This window comes from Channa argus, chromosome 24 (assembly GCF_033026475.1).
Source record: "Channa argus isolate prfri chromosome 24, Channa argus male v1.0, whole genome shotgun sequence".
NCBI classification, from domain to species: Eukaryota; Metazoa; Chordata; class Actinopteri; order Anabantiformes; family Channidae; genus Channa; species Channa argus.
In genome coordinates, this window is record NC_090220.1 from 9999410 (window position 1) to 10019780 (window position 20371).

The 20371-nt window shown below is 36.6% G+C and overlaps 2 protein-coding genes across 6 annotated transcripts in view; one reads left to right on the plus strand and one right to left on the minus strand.

Moving 5' to 3' along the window:
* The window catches only part of cblb (Cbl proto-oncogene B, E3 ubiquitin protein ligase), a 57992-nt gene extending 50197 nt beyond the window's left edge, over nucleotides 1-7795 (minus strand). For both annotated transcript variants that reach the window (XM_067494136.1, XM_067494135.1), the window contains exons 1-3: nucleotides 7542-7795; nucleotides 5349-5526; nucleotides 4476-4726 (exon numbers count right to left, since the gene is read on the minus strand). In XM_067494136.1, the coding sequence (XP_067350237.1) occupies nucleotides 4476-4726; nucleotides 5349-5516 (419 nt within the window). In that variant the 5' untranslated portion in view covers nucleotides 5517-5526; nucleotides 7542-7795. The remainder of the gene's footprint in view (nucleotides 1-4475; nucleotides 4727-5348; nucleotides 5527-7541) is intronic.
* A 319-nt stretch (nucleotides 7796-8114) lies between these two features.
* Nucleotides 8115-20371, plus strand: part of si:ch211-250g4.3 (nuclear anchorage protein 1) — a 49326-nt gene continuing 37069 nt past the window's right edge. Inside the window, exons 1-7 of one of the 4 annotated variants that reach the window (XM_067494133.1) lie at nucleotides 8115-8294; nucleotides 8911-9025; nucleotides 12737-13021; nucleotides 13156-13237; nucleotides 13592-13822; nucleotides 15184-15235; nucleotides 16924-18476. In XM_067494133.1, the coding sequence (XP_067350234.1) occupies nucleotides 16947-18476 (1530 nt within the window). In that variant the 5' untranslated portion in view covers nucleotides 8115-8294; nucleotides 8911-9025; nucleotides 12737-13021; ... (2 more) ...; nucleotides 15184-15235; nucleotides 16924-16946. Of the gene's footprint in view, nucleotides 8295-8910; nucleotides 9026-12736; nucleotides 13022-13155; nucleotides 13238-13591; nucleotides 13823-15183; nucleotides 15236-16923; nucleotides 18477-20371 lie in introns of those variants that run through there. The other 3 variants (XM_067494132.1, XM_067494131.1, XM_067494130.1) reach the window with 3 other exon arrangements.

Genomic DNA, 20371 nt, shown 5'->3' on the forward strand with positions numbered 1-20371 from the left:
TTATTAATACTTTATTTGGGCGATGAGACAACATACTGTAGCATTATACAGCTATATACTGATATTTATATATAATCATTTATAGTTGCAAACATTTTCAGTCTCATTGCAATTTATACTTTATAATTTATGTGGCTTTGTAATGCAAACTCTATGTTTGTTAAAATGTATTTTTTGTATCCTCTACTATCCTTATTCGTCTCTTTTTTACCTAACACTCTTACTGGTCCATTGTAATATATTCACCCTGAGTAAGCAATAAAGTGTTTTTTAAATGTATCTCGGTGAATTTAAGCAGCATAAAGTTGAACTTGTTTCAACAGCATTTATTGTAACTACATTGTTAATACACAGTAATCAGTAAAAGCTCCTTTACACTCATTTTCACCTTGATGCTTCTTTAACTGAAAAAGAAACTATGAGCTTACAATCAGAGGTCTGTAAATAAACATATTTGTTAAATGTTTGATTAATGTTCCGCTGCGAACAGCACTTTGTCCACCTGTTTAAAGTTTAATGTATGAATATAATAAATGCTAAAAACAAGCATTTTCTCTACTATTCTCTACTATTATTAATAAAATGAACAAAGGTAATTAATTAATTATTTTCTGTAGTTTCTTTTCCTGCTGCTATTTTTTAAAGATAAGTGTGCCTTATTTTCACACATTACAATTCTACTTTTTACTTTTATTGTTAAAGCAGCTTTGCTCTTTATTTAGCTTTGCTACAATAAATCGTCTTATCTCAACTGATTAAGGCTTTTTATAGACATCACAAACTCAATTAACTCAAAGTGTGCAAACTGTTGATTTAACTGAGTCTGATCAGCTTTTCTAGAGCTCGCTGGAATTTCCCACCTCAGGGGTAATCAACTCTGAATTTAGGATTAACCTAAGAGTTAAACCTACTTTCTGGAATAGGGCACTAAACTCATGGAACTAGTCGAGATGGACTGTTTGAGCAGTATTTGAAAACAAGACCTCTGGTTGAAGCAGGGCCTCATTCTTCACACTTCACTGCTTTTGAAAGCAGTTAATTTTGAAATTAACCACAGCACAGCCATGAATAGGAGCAGTAACACTGATGCATTGCTGACATTTTTGTCTTATCTCTGTTCTTACAGCAGTAATGGAACAGCATGTGTATGGACTACTGTAATGTGTTTGTACCATTTTGAATGTAAAAGTGTTTTTCCATCAATCATCTAAACCGTTTCTTCTGGGTCACAGGTGTGGTGGACCTATCCCAGCTGACACTAGGTGCTAGGTGGTGTACATTTTTGACAGGTCACCGGTCAGGGCTGACATGCAAAGACAGGCAACGCTTCACACTTCCATTTACACCTTTGGGTATTTTAAAGTCTAAAAATGTATAAGGTTAATTCAAAGTTAATATTCTGTAATGTTTTAAGAAATAAACTGTCCAAGTCTAAATTCAAAGGTACCCACTGGTTTTTTGAAAGATCATTTATTCAGGATTATAGGTTAGGCATAGGTTAATTCTATACTGAGCAGTTTTCCTTAATTAACTACGTAAACTTTAAAAAAACTCAACAATAAGTACAAATAAGCTGTAGTACTTAAAGTACTTAAGTGCAAATATTCCTTAAGTATTTTAAACATTATTAAATTTTATGCTGTTACGGAAAGAAATTTAACTTGGTTTAGATTTGCCCTTAAAATTTTAAAGGTGAAAAATGTGGTGAAGATTAATTTCTAGTAATAAATAAAACAAAAAGACAAATGCTATTGTAAATTGGTTTGGAATAAAAGGGTAATGTGGTGCTGATATTAACCACTTTATGTACTGGCAACTGCTCATTCATAGTTATACATCATCATTTATTCTATTTTTAGCAGAATCTATATTTGCAAAAACTAATTAGTAAGTAAACCTGCCAAATACATGCAGTGTGGTAAAACTACCACATATTATCTGGTATATTTTTTATAATATTTATTTCTGAATTGTACTGGATTAAAGTGACTCAACTTTAAAATGTTTAAGACAACACCATGTAGAATTTACTGTGAACACTGTTTAAGATGTTTTTTCTGTGCAAAATTAAGCAGAGTGTGTGAAGACTTTGGGCAGAGACGTAATTAATGACTGAGGAAACAAGAAGGAACACAACTCTAAGAAAAGAGAAAAATTAAGAGCGGAGTTCACACACACACACACACACACACACACACACACACACACACACACACACACACACAAATACACACACACACACAGATCAAAAACTCTGTTGGGTGATGATTTCTGAGCCAACAAGAGAGGAAATATATGAACAGGATGTAAAGTACATGGGGATTTTCCCTCTGCCCTGCACATAGCAATCAAGAGTGAACTCCTGAGAATCACTGGAGCCTTTTATACCCCTAATTATCTCAAGCTCTTCTCCTGCACACGCTCATTTAATAGATGACAAAAATATTGAACACTAACTTTCTTGGTCCATTTTCCATTGTTAACACAGTATAAAAAGATGCTTTACCATACTTTGTTTTATAGAGAGTCACTCTTTCTTATTTGGAGGCATCCAATAGATTTTTATTGCCCAGTGCTACCAATATATCCTGTTAAGTTTCCCTCACATCCACTGCTCCAGTCAGTACTTAGTGACCATGATATATTTAGGTAATTGTTAAAGAGGATGTTTTGCTCAAAGCAAAGTTTATTGTGATAATCCAAACTAAAAAGCCTTAATGATGGCACACTTCCTGTCAGTAATGTCAGTAGCTTCGATATCATACTGCTACAGTCAAGTGACCATTGTGCATGGATGCAATGTTTAATTATATACTGTATAATTTAAATCATACAGTAAATGCCAAACAGCGGCATTGGCTGCTCTACAAAGATAAGCACACTTTAAATTTCTGCAACATTTATTTTCTGCTGAATCTGCCCCTGCTTTCTCCCCTCTCCTTCCAACTCTGTTCTTTTTCACTTCTCCATCTCCACCTCCCACTCTGTATGATCTGAGTCAGTGAGGCTCATTTCTACAACATCACGATCACAGTGGGCTTATTTAAGTAAGACTGACATGCTAGATGGTGACAGGCCACAAATCAAACTCTAAGTGTTAAATTGGGCATCTTGAATATTGGACAACGGACAGGATAGAGGTGCTGGGTGTCCATTTCATAACCCTGGTGAAATGGACAAACCTCTCACTTAGGATCACCACCACCGTTAGCACCGTACCCCCATTTTCAATGCTTGCTGTGACATCGTACACACTAACAGTGGCATGGCAGAGATTAAAGAAGTTTCAGGATCATTTCAAAATAAATCGAGTAATTTTGTCTAACATGACAATTACAAAATGATTTTTAAGATAAGTACCTTGCAATTTAAAGCTATAATATGCAACTTAAGCAAGTTTTAGCATGAGACAAAAATCAGTCCACTCTTCACCCTACCCTCACTGAGGCTCCCTGCTCCGCTGTGCTATTCTAATGACTGTTACGTTTCACCACATTATGCACAGACCTTCAGGTATTAGTCATAATCAAATTACTATAAATACAAAGCTGCAAAACGTAACAATCTAGTAGAAATAATCTCTCTGACTGGTCAGAGAAGCAAACTTTGGTTACTTCTGTACTGCGAGTCTAGCTTCACAGGAGGCTTTGACAGCCCCTCTCCGCAATAAGTTGCAGAATATATGATTACTAAAACATTTTTTTAAAAGTTACACACTGTGCCTTTAATAAAGGTAAAATTACTTTCATAGCATCAAGACTAGTATCAATAACTTACCATAACTTTGACATAATTACAGTTTTATTTCTGAAATTTGATGTGAAACTTCATTTAACTGATTCTGGGTGAGTTAGATTCTTCTGCCTGTGAGTCAGTACATGTCTGTTTAAGGCTGACCTTTATTGCATTTTCATTTAGTTCTGATTCACATACACAAAAAGAGTTTCCATCAGCATTGTATCAAAATAAAAATGCTGATGAAAAGTGCAGATTTACATTGACTGCTAAGTCGCTTCTGTCATCTTGTCGTACTTTGCTCGCCACAGCTGTCAAGTGAGTGAGAAAATATCCCACAGTGACATCAGACAAAGCACACATCCTGTCTCTTAAGCTATTCTGAAAGGGCAGTGATAGCTGAATATGTGGCAAACTGCAACATCTTGTCTACACATCTGACCCACAAAAATGTGCACACAACCCCAGAAATAGGTGACCTGAACAATGTACCTTCACAAAGGTTTCACCAGGAAAACTGCTAATGTTTAAATCATCAACACACTGCAACAAATGGAACTATTGTTACTTTTGCATATTGTGACTGTAACTATCATAGGCTTAATAGTGTTTTAAAAGTGGTTTACAGGTAAAAGCTCAGGTCAGGTCAAGCCCACAGTCACCATCGACTGTCATCACAAAATCCTCCATAAAGAGAAAATAGAAAAATCCTAATTTTCTCTTAATAAAAGTTTACTTACCTGTCCTGTGACTGCTCTTCGTACATTCTCTCCTTTCCCTCCTTGAAGAGCCGGATGGCCCGTTTGGACTTCTTCATAAGGCTATCGATATAGATTTTAAAATACTCATTCTCACTGAGCTGTGTGAGTTTCTGATTCTCTTCATATTTGCCCAGTATAAGACGCAGGTGCTGGTAGGCATCAGGTAAGATATCCAGAATGTATGGTGGACTGTTTTTCAACTGGAGTCTGGGATTTTGGCACTGCCGGACCTGTGGCCAAAAAACAAAAACAAAACTCTTATCTCTTTTTAACTCATTTAATTCTCTTAGTTACGTTTACAACACTGCAAAAAGCAACAGAACAGACAAGCAGAATACATAGTAAAATGCAAAGCTTCTTATAGGTTACAATGCAAAGAGTAAGATTTGTTTTTGTGTATGTTCTGATACCTATAAGCTGCCATTAATGTGAGATTTATTGTTCCTGGAACAAGTTCTGTACCTACAGCACATCTATGATTAAAGGGAAATAAATTAAACTTCCATAAATATTAACTATTTAATAATAAGTCCAGTATTGTACGTATTATAGAAATAAATTTTATATTTTAAATGAAAGATAACATATTTCCACCAGGGTTTTAACAGTGTTTCTAACAATGTTAGCAGTAACTTTATTAAACTTCCGTTTGAATTTCATTAATGAGTCTTATTGAAAAATATATACTAGTCAAGATGTGTAACATTAGAGCGTAATGACAAATACTTGATTTAATGTATTACGGCATCAGAAAGTATGATCAAGAAGGACATCTTTAGCATTATCTCCATGTGCATTTGTAACAAAGACCATCTGGCAGACAGGCCTGATGGGGTTATCGTTTGCACTTACAACTTTATCCATGAGTTTCCAGGTTTTCTCCACAGTCCGTCGGTCAGCGGCTGCTTGTTTTGGTGGTCCCACAGCATCTTGGATGGCATCAATAATTCCTAAAATCCGACCCTTACTTCGATTTGGTCCACGTCCACCAGGGCTCCGGCCACTCAGAGCAGTTGCCATTTCCTATACCCTGAGGCAAAAAACAATTGGTAACACTTCAGATTAAAGCCCAGTCAGCCCAAGACTTACCTCATCATTAAACAAAATTTACTACATAACAACATAAAAAGTCCAATCCAAAAGTACAATAACAATTAATTTGTTCTTTACCGAACACTGAAGACATTTCAGTTTAAGACCAAAAGATGGATATCAGAGGAAAGTTCAGAAATTCAGCTTTTATATCCATCTATACTTAATAACACAGAACATGAAATCTGAGTATCAGATCCCACAAACTGTAAGTAAGCAAACGTATTGGAACATATAACTGACAGGTGTTCCTTGTTACCAAGGTGTGTTCTGTGGGATTGATTGTTACAGACGCTAAATAGCTCTAAATAACTACTCTTGATTTAAGCCTTGGATTTTACCTGTTTTTTTGACAGGTATACATCAGCATTCAAACCAGAGAGCTAGCTACAGGAGAAATGCAAGCCTTTTGGAATCTTAGAAAAGAGTAAAAAAAAAAAAAAAAACAGGGGCATTGCACAAACTAACCATAGCCAATAAACAATTTGCAATGTCTAAAAAGGAAACCAGAATGAATTTACAAGTATACAGAAACATTTTGCCTACAATTGTACAGCTAAAACCAATTAGGAAGAGCTTCATTTTGCAGCAAGATAATGATTCAAAACAGTCAAATCAACAAAAGACTTTAGAGAGACTGAAAGAGTCAATCACCAGACTCTAACCCAACTGAACAAGCATTAATCTACTAAAGAGGAGAATAAGGAAAAATTCTCCAGTTCAAAAAATAACTGAAGGAGGCTGTAGTAAAAGCATTGAAGTACAAATTTAAAATAAGAAACCATTGATGTACTGGTGTGTCTCGGGTTTGATGTGGTTATTGAAAACGAAGGAGTTACAACCAAATGTGAGTTTAATTTATTTTATTTCTAATTCTAATACTTTTGCTCACTTGAAATTCTGGTAATCTGACCAAAAATTTGCAATGTTCCTGTCGTTAATAATTGCAGATGTAAATAAAAGCTGATATTCTGACCTTTTCTCTGTTATTCATGTCTCAATATTAAACCCAAGATGTCTTTACTGCACAGCAGACACAAATGAAGGAGCCTTGTCGTTCCAATACTTTTTGAGGGGACTATACTTGTAGGTGCAAGATAATGATGCAAGGTTTGGGAAATTAAGAGGTAACACCCGGAGGAATTGAAAATAATGTTTGTTCTCTTACAATTGATTATACTGTATTTTCAATTGAATTCGATTTAGGTCATAAATGATGCTATTTGAAAAGTAATACTGTGCTGATTTTTCTAGAGAATCCCTTGATGTTTGTGGCATGTGTCTGTGTGAATTATATGCGTTTTAAATATTTGTAAACAATTCAAAAGTTTGAATTGCAACATGAAAGCAAAAAAAAAAAGGCTGTTGAAGTTAGCTATGAGGAAATGGTACAAGACTAACGCTTCATTAATGTTATTACCTTTGCTTAGCTTCTGTAAGCAGTGTTCAACAGATGCCAGAAGGGTGTATTAGCGTTTGTCTAATAGCGCTGTATAAAGTAAAAGGCATTTCAAGACCATCACCCCAGGTCTTTAAAAGTCTACATGGGCCCAAGTAAAATGCCTAATAGTTCAATGTCACATTTTTAACTAGACGTTAACATGCTGGTACGACTAGTGTCGTTTTATCTTCAGTGCTGATGTGATTCCTTTTACTTGGAGTTTTCTTTAATTACTTAAACTGGTTAGACTTTGATTCGTTTCTGTGTGGACTTTGAGCTAGTTTCGCAGGTGTTTACAATGTGACCTGCTGTTTTTCTGTTGGTAAACTACAATACAATAAGTACCCGATATTGATTCCTTGCATGATGGGTTTTCTAAGGGACCTGGAGCTACCAAACCAACTCGCACAAGCCCCTGACGCCCAGAAAAAAGATCCTTTACAGTCACAGTTGCTTTTCCAAAACTAACTCGTGAATCGATCACTGTGTAGGGACACAAAGTCCTAACTTACCAAACCACCAGGGAATGTCTGCTGGGATCTCTAACGTTGCTTATTCCGATCCACATGCAGCGCAAAAAAACAAGGAGTGCCCAGAACGGGAGTGTTAGAAAAAGTATCCAGAGTGTGTAACCATGCTACGTCACTATAACTGCTCCATATTTTACAGCCGACTTTAAAAGACGTTCCCGAGCAGTTGTGGAGAAGTTGGATAAACGAGAAGCTGGGAAGTCTGTGCAGTGCGTTTTGTACAGGCACATCAGGATAAATCTAGTTAGTGTGAAATCTTTTACATCCTGGATTACATTTCAAATTAAAGCACCTTTGAGGAAGAACATAATTTACTTTAAATTTACATTTGAATCAATATACTCACACTTTGTTGAATTTTAGAGTTCCTTTAAAAGTTTTTCTTAGATTTCCTAATCCTCGCTGTTCTTGTCCTTTTCATACAGTTAATGTTTTCCTGAATATTGTTGCTATTTCTACCTTTATTGTGAAGGTATGTTCTTATTTCCTGCATGCCAGTCTATCTTCCGGATGAGTTGATGCAGCTGTCTCAGCGGTAGGAGGGTATTTTCCAGGAACCGACCAACGCAATGACACAAGCGACCTGCCGCCCATTGGTTCTCTGTGAGGATGTCACTATTGTCAAGTGTAACACACACAGAAAAAGCAGCCACCTCCGGCTAGCCCCCCACAGCGTAAAGGCTTTTTTAGAACCACGACCACCACTACCGGCAGGGGACAAGTTTACAGCTAACGGTATAACACTATTTTCAGACCCTTGTAACAACATGGTTATACTTAGCAAGCGAACTTTTAAACATTTTGAAATATAAATATATAAAAGCATATATATATGTATATATATATATATATATATATAGAGAGAGAGAGAGAGAGAGAGAGTGAGAGAGAGATTCGTTTCTGTGTGGACTTTGAATACATCTATACATTTCTTTTTTGAACATTTACACACTTTGTCCAAATTCCTTCTCGGTTATTCCAGTCATTCGCCACACAGGTTCGAGAGTTAATGGTCTTATTTTCGAGATAAACTGGCCTAACTTCCTTTGCTGCTTATGCTGCACTATCGTGCCTTGATGCAGCAACATTGCTTTGTTACGGGAGAAGGGCCGCTCCCAAATAAATCCAGCTTCTCTCACTCGAAACAAAACGATCAGAGTATGGCAGGAAATGACACAAGAGTCAGCGTGGGCGTTAGAAAAATGTAGTCCACAAATACCACAGCAGGCGAAAAGGAAACAATTAACATTAGAGTTGTGTATAAGTAATTAAAACAAAACTACTACTACTACTACTAATGATGATGCTGATGATGATACTAATAATATATTTATTTTTCTTTATCCTTCAGGGTTGCTACAGCGGATCATGCAGTTTTGGCACAGTTTTTACGCCTGATGCCCTTCCTGACGCAATGCTCCCCAATTTCTACCGGGCTTGGGACCAGCACTGCACGGCTGGGGATGGTGAATGATGCTAATAATATTAACAATAATAATAGTAGTAGTATAAAACTACAACATTGAACAATTACTAAGGCTATTTTTTTTTTTGTCCTTTCGGCTTATCCCATGAGTTCAGGGTCACGACAGCGGTCTATATGTTGATTTGACATATTTCTTTTGTTTGTTTTTGACACTTCGACATATATCCGGGACCAGTGATTGAACCACTGACCCTGTGGTTGGTAGACAACTGCCTTACCAACTGAACTACAGCTGCCATTTTGACAATTCTTTAGGTACATTGGGGTAAAACACGTGGAATGAAAAAATATGGAAAAGAACCAAAATCAATGCATGATCTTCACAGACACTTTCAGAAGCTCTTTAAGATATAATGATTTGATAAATTTTCTTTCTTTGACAAACTGATATTAGTTTAACATAATGAGACAGCAGTCAGCCGCAACATTAAAACTACCTGCCTGATGTTGTGTAGGTGCCACCAAAAGAAGTTTTTGTTTTTCATGTTCCGACACCATGTCTCACAAGTCACTGTCAAGATACTCATCTTCGTGTCCTTTCTCATAGACTGGATTTCAGCACCATCTAGCGAGTTGGAGGACTTACTACATCTCCATCCTGCTTTAAGGCTTATTATATATTTTATAATAAACCTTTATTTAAACTGAGTAGTTATGTCAAGCGCCTTATTGGGCCCAACCCTAAAACTAGTACATTACACTCGGCCCTCATGGCTACAATTCAAATTGTCCCTTGTAAAGACTCTGACCACCCCAAGTTTTCCCTAGTGTCTGCTACTTCCATGTAAGTTGCTTTGAACAAAAGCATCTGCCAATTGTAATTTAACTTTCTTTTTTTTAAAAAAAAACAACAACTGGCAACTGGCAGCTGAACAGTAAAAAGCCTGGAAGACCACAGAAGACAACTAAAGTAGATAACATTACAGCAGAATTCTGTCCCTGGTGAAGAATCCTTTCACAACATACAACCATTCAAAGAAGACTTTTGAGGACGTAGGCATGTCATTGTTAAAGTCTAAAGTCAAAGGAATACATTAGAAACAAAAAGGCCATGAGTTACAAAACAGCAGTGGTGCTCAAGAACAGAAAGGTCATATTAGGCTTTGACAGAAAACAACTAAAAAGACTGTTCAGTTTGAAATAAGATCTTGGTTTCATCAGTTTGCATTGCATTGAAACCAAGATTAAATTGAAGCAGAATGATGGGAAGAGACAAGTATGGAGAAGTAAAGGAACAGTCCAGGATTCGAAGCATGATTACATCATCTGTCAGACATGGTGGGGGCAGTGTTATGGCATGGACATCAACTGACAGGTGCAAATGTAACAAGAAAATCTAGGTTATTCACTTCAACTGTCAGTAGTTATAAGTTGTGACTGATTATTGTGGAGTGTAAGCAGATCCTAGTCTTCTAATTTTCCCTCTTAGCTTTAATTACATATTTTATTTATGAAACTACATATGGATGACATACAAATCCTGCTTTATAACACACCAGACATGTAAATCATGTAAAAAGACACAAGCAAGCCCAGGCATTCAGCTGTATGTCAGTCTATATGCTAGATTCAATTCAATAATCTTCCAAAGCCTGGGGACAGAAAAAAAATTAAGTTTGCACTGTAGCCTGAAGAGGCCTCTCCAAACAACAGTCAAGACAGGACTTTTTTTCTGCTGTGTAATTGTATCACATTCTATTAATAGTCAGGGACCTCTGACCATTTCTATATCAAGAATATAGAGTTAGTCACTGTGCTTATTTTACGGAATTTTCTTACTTTACATTTTATTAAGATTTATTTTCCTCACTAGGTTGTCGTATGAGAAAGTATGCCTTTAATAATAAATTGCATATTGCGTTGAGGCTAAACTTACCTGCACTAACCTTTTCAGCTGTTAGCTAGATGATTCTGGATCAGGTGTGTTTAGTCAATCAGATGCTGGAAGATAGCATCTCAGATGAGGGTGAAGTGGGAGATAACAAAATGAATTGGTTTCTTCCAGCTTCTAAATCGCTGAACACACCTGATCCAGGTTATCAGCAGTGGGTAGTTCAGGGTTAGTTAGAAGCAGAGCAGAGGAGGGGTCCCAGAGAACAAAGCTCAAGAGCTGGTCAACCAGGGGCTGATAGGTAACTTGGGATGTAAAATAGTAGCTTACACTTTATAAAAGGATGGAAACCAAATGCAGCAGAGAGAAGCAGTGGAAAAGCAGTGGAGTTTGGAATAAAATTTTATCTGCAATAAAAGGAAGACATAATTTAATCTTATTATGTATCTTTAGTTGTGCATGTATTTAGTTTTCAGACACCCTTCACTGACTGATCATACAATCATTCAAGTGAAATATTTTTCCCATTCTACACTCATTAAAATTAACTTATGGAAATTAATGAAAAAGAAAAAACTGAAATATCACATTGGCATAAATATTCAGTATACTCAGACCTTTTTCAATACCACTTAAACTTTAGCTCAGGTGCCTCCCATTTCTAAATCTTGATCATTGCTTGGATGTTTCTACACCTTGACTGGAGTCCACCTGTGATAAAATAAATCAGTTAGACATTACTTAAATAGGCACACCTCTACAGAAGGCTTCACAGCTGACAATGCATATCAGAACTGTATCAGAACAAAAGCCATGAGGTCAAAGAAAGTTCACCCCGACACACAGACACAGGGTTATTGTGATGCACAGATCTAAGGAAGGCTACAAAAAATCTGCAGTTTAAAATGGAAGACGTTTGCACAACCAGGACTCCAAGAGTTGGTCACCTGGCCAAACTGAGCAATTGGGGGAGAAGGGCCTTAATAAGAGAGATGGCCAAGAACCTCATGATCACTCTGACTGAGCTCCAGAGATCCCGTGTGAAAATCCCACAACCAGCCATCAGTGCAGCCCGCCACCAATCTGAGCTCTTCAGCCGAGTGGCTACATGGAAGTCTTTTCTGAGTGGTGCTAAGGATTTCAGACTGGGTCACAGGTTCACCTTCTAACATCAGAACAATTCTTAGCACACAGTGTGGAGTGGCTTAGGGACAACTCTGTGAATGTCCTAGACTGACCCACCCAGAGCCCAGACTTGAGACCTATTGAACATATCTGGAGAGACCTGAAAATGGCTGTCCACCAACAGTCCCTATTCAACCTAACTGAGCTTGAGAGGATTTGCAATGAACAATGGCAGAAAATCCTGTCTATGTGTACAAAGCTTTTCAAATCATACCCAAAAAGGTATAAAGGTTGCAATTGTTGTCAAAGGTGCTTCAATAAAGTACTGAGTAAAGTTTCTAACTAAATATGTACATGAGAGATTAGAGTTTTTTCTTTTTAATAACTTTACATTCTTTATTTACTTTGTCATTATGGCGTACTGACTGTAGATTATGGAGAAAAAAAATATTTAAACAACTATAGTATCAGGTTGCAACATAACAACACTGAAAAAAGATAAAGGGGTCTGAATACTATCTGAATGCACTGTACAGTAGTTGTGAGCAAATTCTCAAGCATGACTATGCTGAAATCATCCAATGCATACTGTAACATTATAAGCCAAATATGGTACATTTCTTTGAGTAATTACTTGTGGTATAAATTTAAGAATTGATCATGCACTGACAATGCATTTCCTAAGCCACTGGGAAGGTATCAAAACATCAAAAATTGTTTTTCTATGTACATCAGAAGACCTAAGGACAGACATGGACACCAAGCCAAACATGGACCCCACCCTTATCAGCTGAAACCAGACTCACAGAACAAGATGCTCACCACCCAAACATGACCTATCATCCAATCATAAACAGACACACTAGATGTCACATCTATCTATCCTCAACACGTATGTGAAAGGAGGAGATGTACAATGTTTTGAAGTTAGTATTTTAGATCTTCACTGAGTTTTAGCCCTAAGAAGACCAGCCCTGCACTAAAATATGCCTTGTCGTCCAGGACTTTGAACCTAACATGGTAAGAAAAAAAACATATACATGTATTATAAGTTTGTGAAGTTACTTACATTGATTATGTATAGATACATTGTATTATTTAATACATTAGCCATATTAATAACTTATTTGTGTTATTGTATTTTAATTTTGTAGCATTCCTGATCAGGGCTTTAATCTTATGGAAAACACCCGTTTGAAGTTGTAATGAAAAAAATGGCTACATCCAGAGACAATGGTAAGTTATATTTTATTTAATAGTTGTTGTTTTTAAGGACATACACAAATGTATCAGTAAACAACTATATGGGTTTTAAATCATTAAGCTACAACATTGATTGTATTAAAATTGTATTTATATAATAAAAATAGCAAAGGCTTGGAAAACGCATTGCATTTATTACATCAGATATTTTAGTTTTAGAAAACAACTTTAGTATCATACTTCTTAGTTTGAATCACTACATATCACCAAAATATAATTACAGCTCTTAATTATTATAGGCACTCATTTGTGTTTATTAAATTAAATGATAGGCAGCAAGTAGCATTAAAACTCTACAACAGAAGTGACCATACGATTCCTTTGTAGTAGAAACCTTCCTGGAGGAATTCAGGGAGGAGATTATTGCTGATGTCAGATCACCTGAAGCCATCATAGAGGCCTGGATCTTGCAGCAGCCAACAACCATCATCGAATCTCTGACGACACAGGAACAAATGAGGGAGCTGTTTCATGTTGTACAAAAAGGAACATCACAATCCAAAGTTTTTTTTTACCAGATACTTTCACAAAAGGACCCTAAGCTTATAGCTGATTTAGGTAAGACACTGTTAACATTTAACAATGATTCTTAAGTATTTCTAATACATGTAAGGTTTAACAAATAAAAACAATGTTCACCATGGTTTGAGATAAGTACCTCGAATGTAGCAGTGGTCCTTTTATAAACAAGCACACTTCTTCCTTTTTTCCTTTCGGCTGTTCCCTTTCAGGGATCACCACAGGGAATCATCTGCATCCATGTAACCCTGTCCTCTGCATCCTCTTCTCTCACACCAACTAACTTAATGTCCTCTCTCACTACATCCATAAATCTCCACTTTGGTCTTTGTGTAGACCTCCTGCCTGGCAACTCCATCCTCAGCATCCTTCTACCGATATATTCAAAAAGACCAACTGCCTTTCCACTCTTTATCTTCTTCAATGCACTCCTCACTTCATTCATCTTTACTACATGCTCCCACACCACTCATCTATTTTGCTCTTTGTTCTCTTACATTTTCCTCCTTCATCAACTCTTCAAAGTACTCTTTACATCTTCCCTTCACACTCCTGGCACCTGTCAATACATTTCCATCTCTATCTTCCATCACTTTGTCCTCTGCTCTGCATTAGTCATCTTCATCCTTCCCACCACCAGAGTCATTTTACAGTACCATCCTGTGTTGTCTGGCTACACTCTCCCCTATCAATACATTGCAGTCACTGATCTCTTTCAGGTTACAACATCAAGTTGTAGTCCACCTGATTGCTTCTACCTCTTGAACTTTACCCTGTCTCTGCCTCTTCTGGAAGAAAGTGTTCACTACAGCCATTTCCATCCTCTTTGCAAAGTCTACCACCATCTGTTCTTCTGTGTCCCTTTCAAGACCAAACCTGCCGATCACATTCTCCTCACCTTGGTTCCATGAAAGGTCCACTGAAATCTGCACCAATTACCACTGTCTCAGCTCCGAGGATGCTCTGCATCACTTCATCTAACTAATTCCAGAATTTCTCCTTCTCTTCTAACTCACATTCTACCTGTCCGGCATAACCACTAACATCATTAAACATCACACCTTCATTTTCCACCTTTAGGCTCATCATCCTATCTGCTACTCGTTTCACCTGTAAAACATTCCTTACAAACTTATTTGTCAGGATAACTCAATTTCTCTTCCCATCCACATTATGGTAAAACAATTTTAACCCTGCTCCTAAGCTTCTAGCCATGCTACCTTTCCACCTGGACTCCTGGACACACAGTATATCGACCTTCCTCCTCTGTACTATGTCAACCAACTCTGTAGTTAAAGTCCAAAAGTTCAAAGTCCCTACTGTCAGTCCTACACTCTTGGCTTTCCTCTTCTCTCTTTTCCTATGAACCCGCCTTCCTCCTCTCCTTCTTTGACCAACAGTACCAATTTCCACTGCCACCCTGTAGGTCAACTGCATCGGACGCGGTCGTTGGTAAGTCAGGCCGCGACTGATCCAATATGGAAGTCAGATTGGGTATGGAAGTCATGATTCACATATTTGATGAAGAAAACACTGGATTGTGACCCCCTGTGGTTGCATATCTAACAATAAAATCCACATAACAAAAATACCATGGAAAAAACGTTGAGACATTGAGTGCAGTTCGCCAGGAGCCCGTTATCGAGCAGTACTTTTTATTAATTCAATCAAGTCAAACGGGAAATCCAGCACCAAGCTAGTAACCCAAGTTTGCAGGAAATCAGCATTCTTATCACAAAACAACTAACAGTCCCCTATAGATACCTAGCACAACTTTAAAGCCCCCTACACACCGCCCATTCAAGGCAGGTTTACCACACCTACAGTAAACAATGCCTTGCAATTTTTTGTAAACAGTACTAAACTAGAGAGGTTGCTCAGGGCTGAACATAATTTAAGCTGCCCCCAGCGGTAGTGTCACAGCCAGGGTTATTCATGACTTAATGTGTAAATGACCTAAACTGACATTGCTAGTTGGAGGTTGGGAAAGCAAAATGCATGTTGTTAAATACTTAACTTAGTAGGACCACACTGATATGATAGACACTCTTTTAATACTAATTAGTAATTAATTAACCATAACAAATTAATCAGTCACACATCAAAGGTAAGGAGTTCTCAGATAACTTAACTTTGTCTTCTATAACCAAAATATCACTAGATATATATATAAATTAATATTTATTGATCTAATAATACAAATTGTAATCATAATAGGAATAATGGTTTAAATAATAAAGTTATTTTTATAATTAAAATTTTTTAACAGTGTAATTATTTTTGAAATTATAAATGGATTTATGGTGTTAAATCCAAAAAATTAAATGGATATTTTTAGGGTTTCAGAATAAAGTTAAGGTTAAATTTAGGAAATAGAACTGCAATTTAAGAGTTTGCATGTTCTCCCCATACATGTTTAGGTTTCCTAGGCATAGTACGATTTTCTCCACATTCCAAAGACATGCATGTTAGGTTAATTGGTGAATTGCCTGTAGGTGTGATTGTGACTTTGAATGGTTGTCTGTCTGCTTAGGGATAGATGGTGATAGATGGTGACCTTTTCAGGGTGTACCCCACCTTTCGCTCAATGACAGCTAGGAAATTAGGGACATTAGTGATATAAAAAAATATGGCGACATAGGAAGATACATTTGAATTTTCACATCAGTAATATTATTAGACAAGTAAAAGTATAATTGCAATTCTCTAATACGGTTACAACTTATATATGAACCATCAAAATAAATTACTACAAATGTAATGACAACACAAAGCTTATTAAACTTGTATTATACAAATCAGCCAAAACTCAAAATCAGCAAGGTGTTGTGGCTTCACTCCCAGTCTTTAAGGAGTGCATTCAATTTAAGTAGCCACCAGATGTCACTATAGTTTTTTACTTTAATCAGGGAGAGACTACTACTGTGGGGGTTGTGCAGAGTAGGAGAAGAAAACAAAAAGACATGCAGATGCAGAGTTTTGTTACAATAAAGTTATGGTGATATTCGTAAAAGATGCTCAGTGTGATCATGGTTTCCAGAGGGTTAACACAGAATAACGTGACATATAGACTGGCTTTATAACAAACATCCTATTTGTTGGACCTTTGTTTAAGTGATACTCTGTCCATTTTCCAACAGAGCAAAGACGACACAACAGCAAGATGACTCAAACTGAACAGAAGTGGACAGAGGAACAGTGGGAAGAGACACAGACAAACAGAGAAGAAAACCTGAAGACAAAGACAGCGCAACAACAAGAGGATATTGGCAGACAGACAGCTGAAAAACATGAGCAGGACTTATTTTTAAAAAGGCTGAGATCACAGGTAGAGAGCGTTATTGAAACCCTTGAGGAGAGTAAAAATGAAGCTACTCAGGAGAAAATGAACCTTCTGAAAATGTGGGCAGAAATACACCAAGAGAGAGAAACTCTGGACAGAAGAAGTAAGGAGATCATCAAGGAACGGCATAAGTTGGAAATGATGAAGTATCATACAACAAAATTAGAAGAAAGTAAAGAATCGCAGGATTCCATGGAACAGAAAAAAGAAGAGCAGGACATAATGGAGAAACTGATGGCTGGAGGTCTGCTGAGTGTAGTGAACAGAAGAAATAAAATAATGCTTGAAGCAAAGCAGGCAAAAGAAGAAATAGAGAAAAACATAGCAGACATAAAGCAAGAGCTAAAGAGAAATAAAATGGCTATTTCACAGCATAGAGGTCAAGTTGAGCAGATAAAGTATAATATGAATATGATGAAGCAGATGTGGACAAACATTCAAAGAGGACTCCAAATGCAGAAAGCTGCAGTTACAGAAATGGACAGTATGAAGACACAGTGGGAAACAGAGATGGCTGATATTCAGAGACAAAAAAAAGACTTTGAGAAGAACTTAGCACAGGTCCATTCTGAAAGAGATGAAATACAAAGAATCAAAAATAAAATCCAATTAGAGAGAGAAAACACAGTTAAAGATAGGCAGATAGCTAAAGCAGAAATGGATGCTATGAGGGACAGTACTGAGAGGCAAAAACAGGAGGTGGACAATTTGTTGCAAATGACAAAGAAAGAAATGAGAGAGTTGGATGTGTTGAACACTGAGATTGAAATAAAGAAAAAACACCTGCTCAAAATGATAAGAATGAGCAGAAGAAACAAAGAACAGATCACCAAGAAAGAGACTGAGTGTGCTAAACAAGGCCTGGAGGAAAGACATCACAAGACTGAGGATCAAGGGAATGCTGAGGACAGATCTGATGAGGAGGGGGATATGGACATAAGCACCAAGACCAGAATCAACACTGACATACAGAAATTGATTCTTCAAGTAGAAGAGATCAGAAAGATGCTACGTATAGTTAGAGATGATGCAGAGCAAAGAAGCAGGGACTTTACAGAAGAAAAGAGTCAAATCAAATGGATGAATTTTCAAGCCAAAAAAAAAAGGCGGGTGTTAGAACAGTGGCTGGAGAAGACAATTAAAGAGAGAGATGAGTTTGAAATTCTGAAGGTAAAGATAAAACATCAAAGAGAGGAGTTTGAACACAAACTGAAAGATGCAAGAACAATTATTGGTAAGACAAAAACGAACATACAAAAAGTTTCTGAAAAGACTAACCACACAAGAGAGGAAATCCTCAAAATCCAAAGGGAAATGGAAAACAACAAAGAAAAAGTAAAAAAATATATGGTAAGCAACTCGTTTTTTAAATGTTTTTTTGAATTGGGCTAGTAACAGACATTTACACAGCAGACATTGTGACAGGTCATAGCAGAAAAAGCTCAGATGTGTCAATATATAAATTAATAATGCCTGCAATTTTTTTTTTCTTAGCTGTGCCAGTTCCAGAGTACAGCTTTTGTGCATGACCTGAGCCACTATTAGTAATATTAGTAATACTTGTGATTTTCCTGCTATAATGTTAGGAGTCATATATGACGTTTTATACGAATGGATCCAGGATATAGATAACAGTAAGTCAGCAGTGTTTACGTTACACATTGTGACATAACTTAAATCATGGTGTTTGAAAGTCAGTTGTTTCCATTATAGTTTTATAGCACCATAACAATTTGAAAGATGCTATAATCATCAAATCTCCGGTGTAGAGGTGGGTATTTGTACAAACAAATTGCATTATTGATAACTTAAAAAGGGTGACTGCTTATGCTAAGATAACAGTCAGTGTTTTTTGGTATTCTGAAATCAGTTTGATTCTGTGAGCTCTAGCAGTGCTTACCTTAAGGAATTGCTAAGCAGTAGGGTTAGAACAACTAATCCATACAAATATAAAATAGTTGGGGAATTATTTGGTGATTAAAGCCTAATCATACTTTATGCACTGTTAAACTGGGAACCTTCTATTGTAGCTGTGAGCCCTAACCAATCCACCGCCTTGCTGTTCACATGGGATTGATGCCTCTATAATCTCTTCCTTTGGAATAGGAGACATCAAACCAAGTTATGTGTGTTCAGGTGTGGTTGTTTTGTAGAAGACTGGTATAAAATGGTGAAGATTGGTGAAAATAGCCTGTATTAACTGCTAAACCATAGCAAAATCACATTTTTATAATACAAACGTTAATGCATTAGTTGCGATTCACAAAGTCTCAGACAGTAATTTGGACTGTGACAAGTTGTCTTGTAATCAGGAGATGTTTTGTAATCTTGATAATCAGAAATTATTTCATTATCACAAGAAAACTAATCAAGAAGTTATCTTATCGTGAGAAACCTAAGTTGCTATCGCAAGATAATTATCCTATTATCATCAGATAATGGCATAAATAAATATCCATGCATGGTCCAGTGAAGAAAAGTCCTCATAAGTTGGGGAGCACTTTGACTAAAAAAAATTATTGTTGAGTGCCAAATATACCACTTTGATCTGTCAGGGCACAGGAACATACAGGAAAACCTGAGGAGAAAAATGTGGTGGTGGTGCAGGCACACAGAGTAGAATTTTTATATACCAGCCAGCTAACCAGCTCTTTTCTATTAAAGATTTCAAAACCCTTTTTGTTATTGTGAATCATAAAAGTAACTTGTAGAAAGCTTTTATTGTGTAAATATCAGTGTAAAACCTAGGTAATTAAATTTAAGTAATCAGATTAATGAAATTAATAACCAACTGATTAAAGCAACTAATATTAACTATTTATTGACTTGACCTTTACTGAAAGTAAAGTAATTGTCACTCTGTTGTTTGTACTTTAGCTTCTCTTCCTGCAGCACAGCCCCTCACTGAGTGCAGCAAAGAGAACATGATGAAGGGCATAGGTTTTGTATATAATAGCAGTGATGAAATTTGTATTTCGGGCATGAAACAGCAGTGATAGTGATATGTCCCTGAGTGTTTTCTATCAGTCACTGAGATTTGAAAGAAAAAAGCTATTTAACACAATATTATTTTAAACTGAGTATTTTCAACTCCTGACCACCAGTGTTAATGTTGTGACTGCTCAGCAAGGTACTAATTGTCAAGGAACTTCTCAATGAGTAGCCTATTACCAAGGATGCAACTATTAAGTACATGAATTTTGAAGCATGAGGAACTATAATAACTTTTTTCTCTTTTTGTGAAG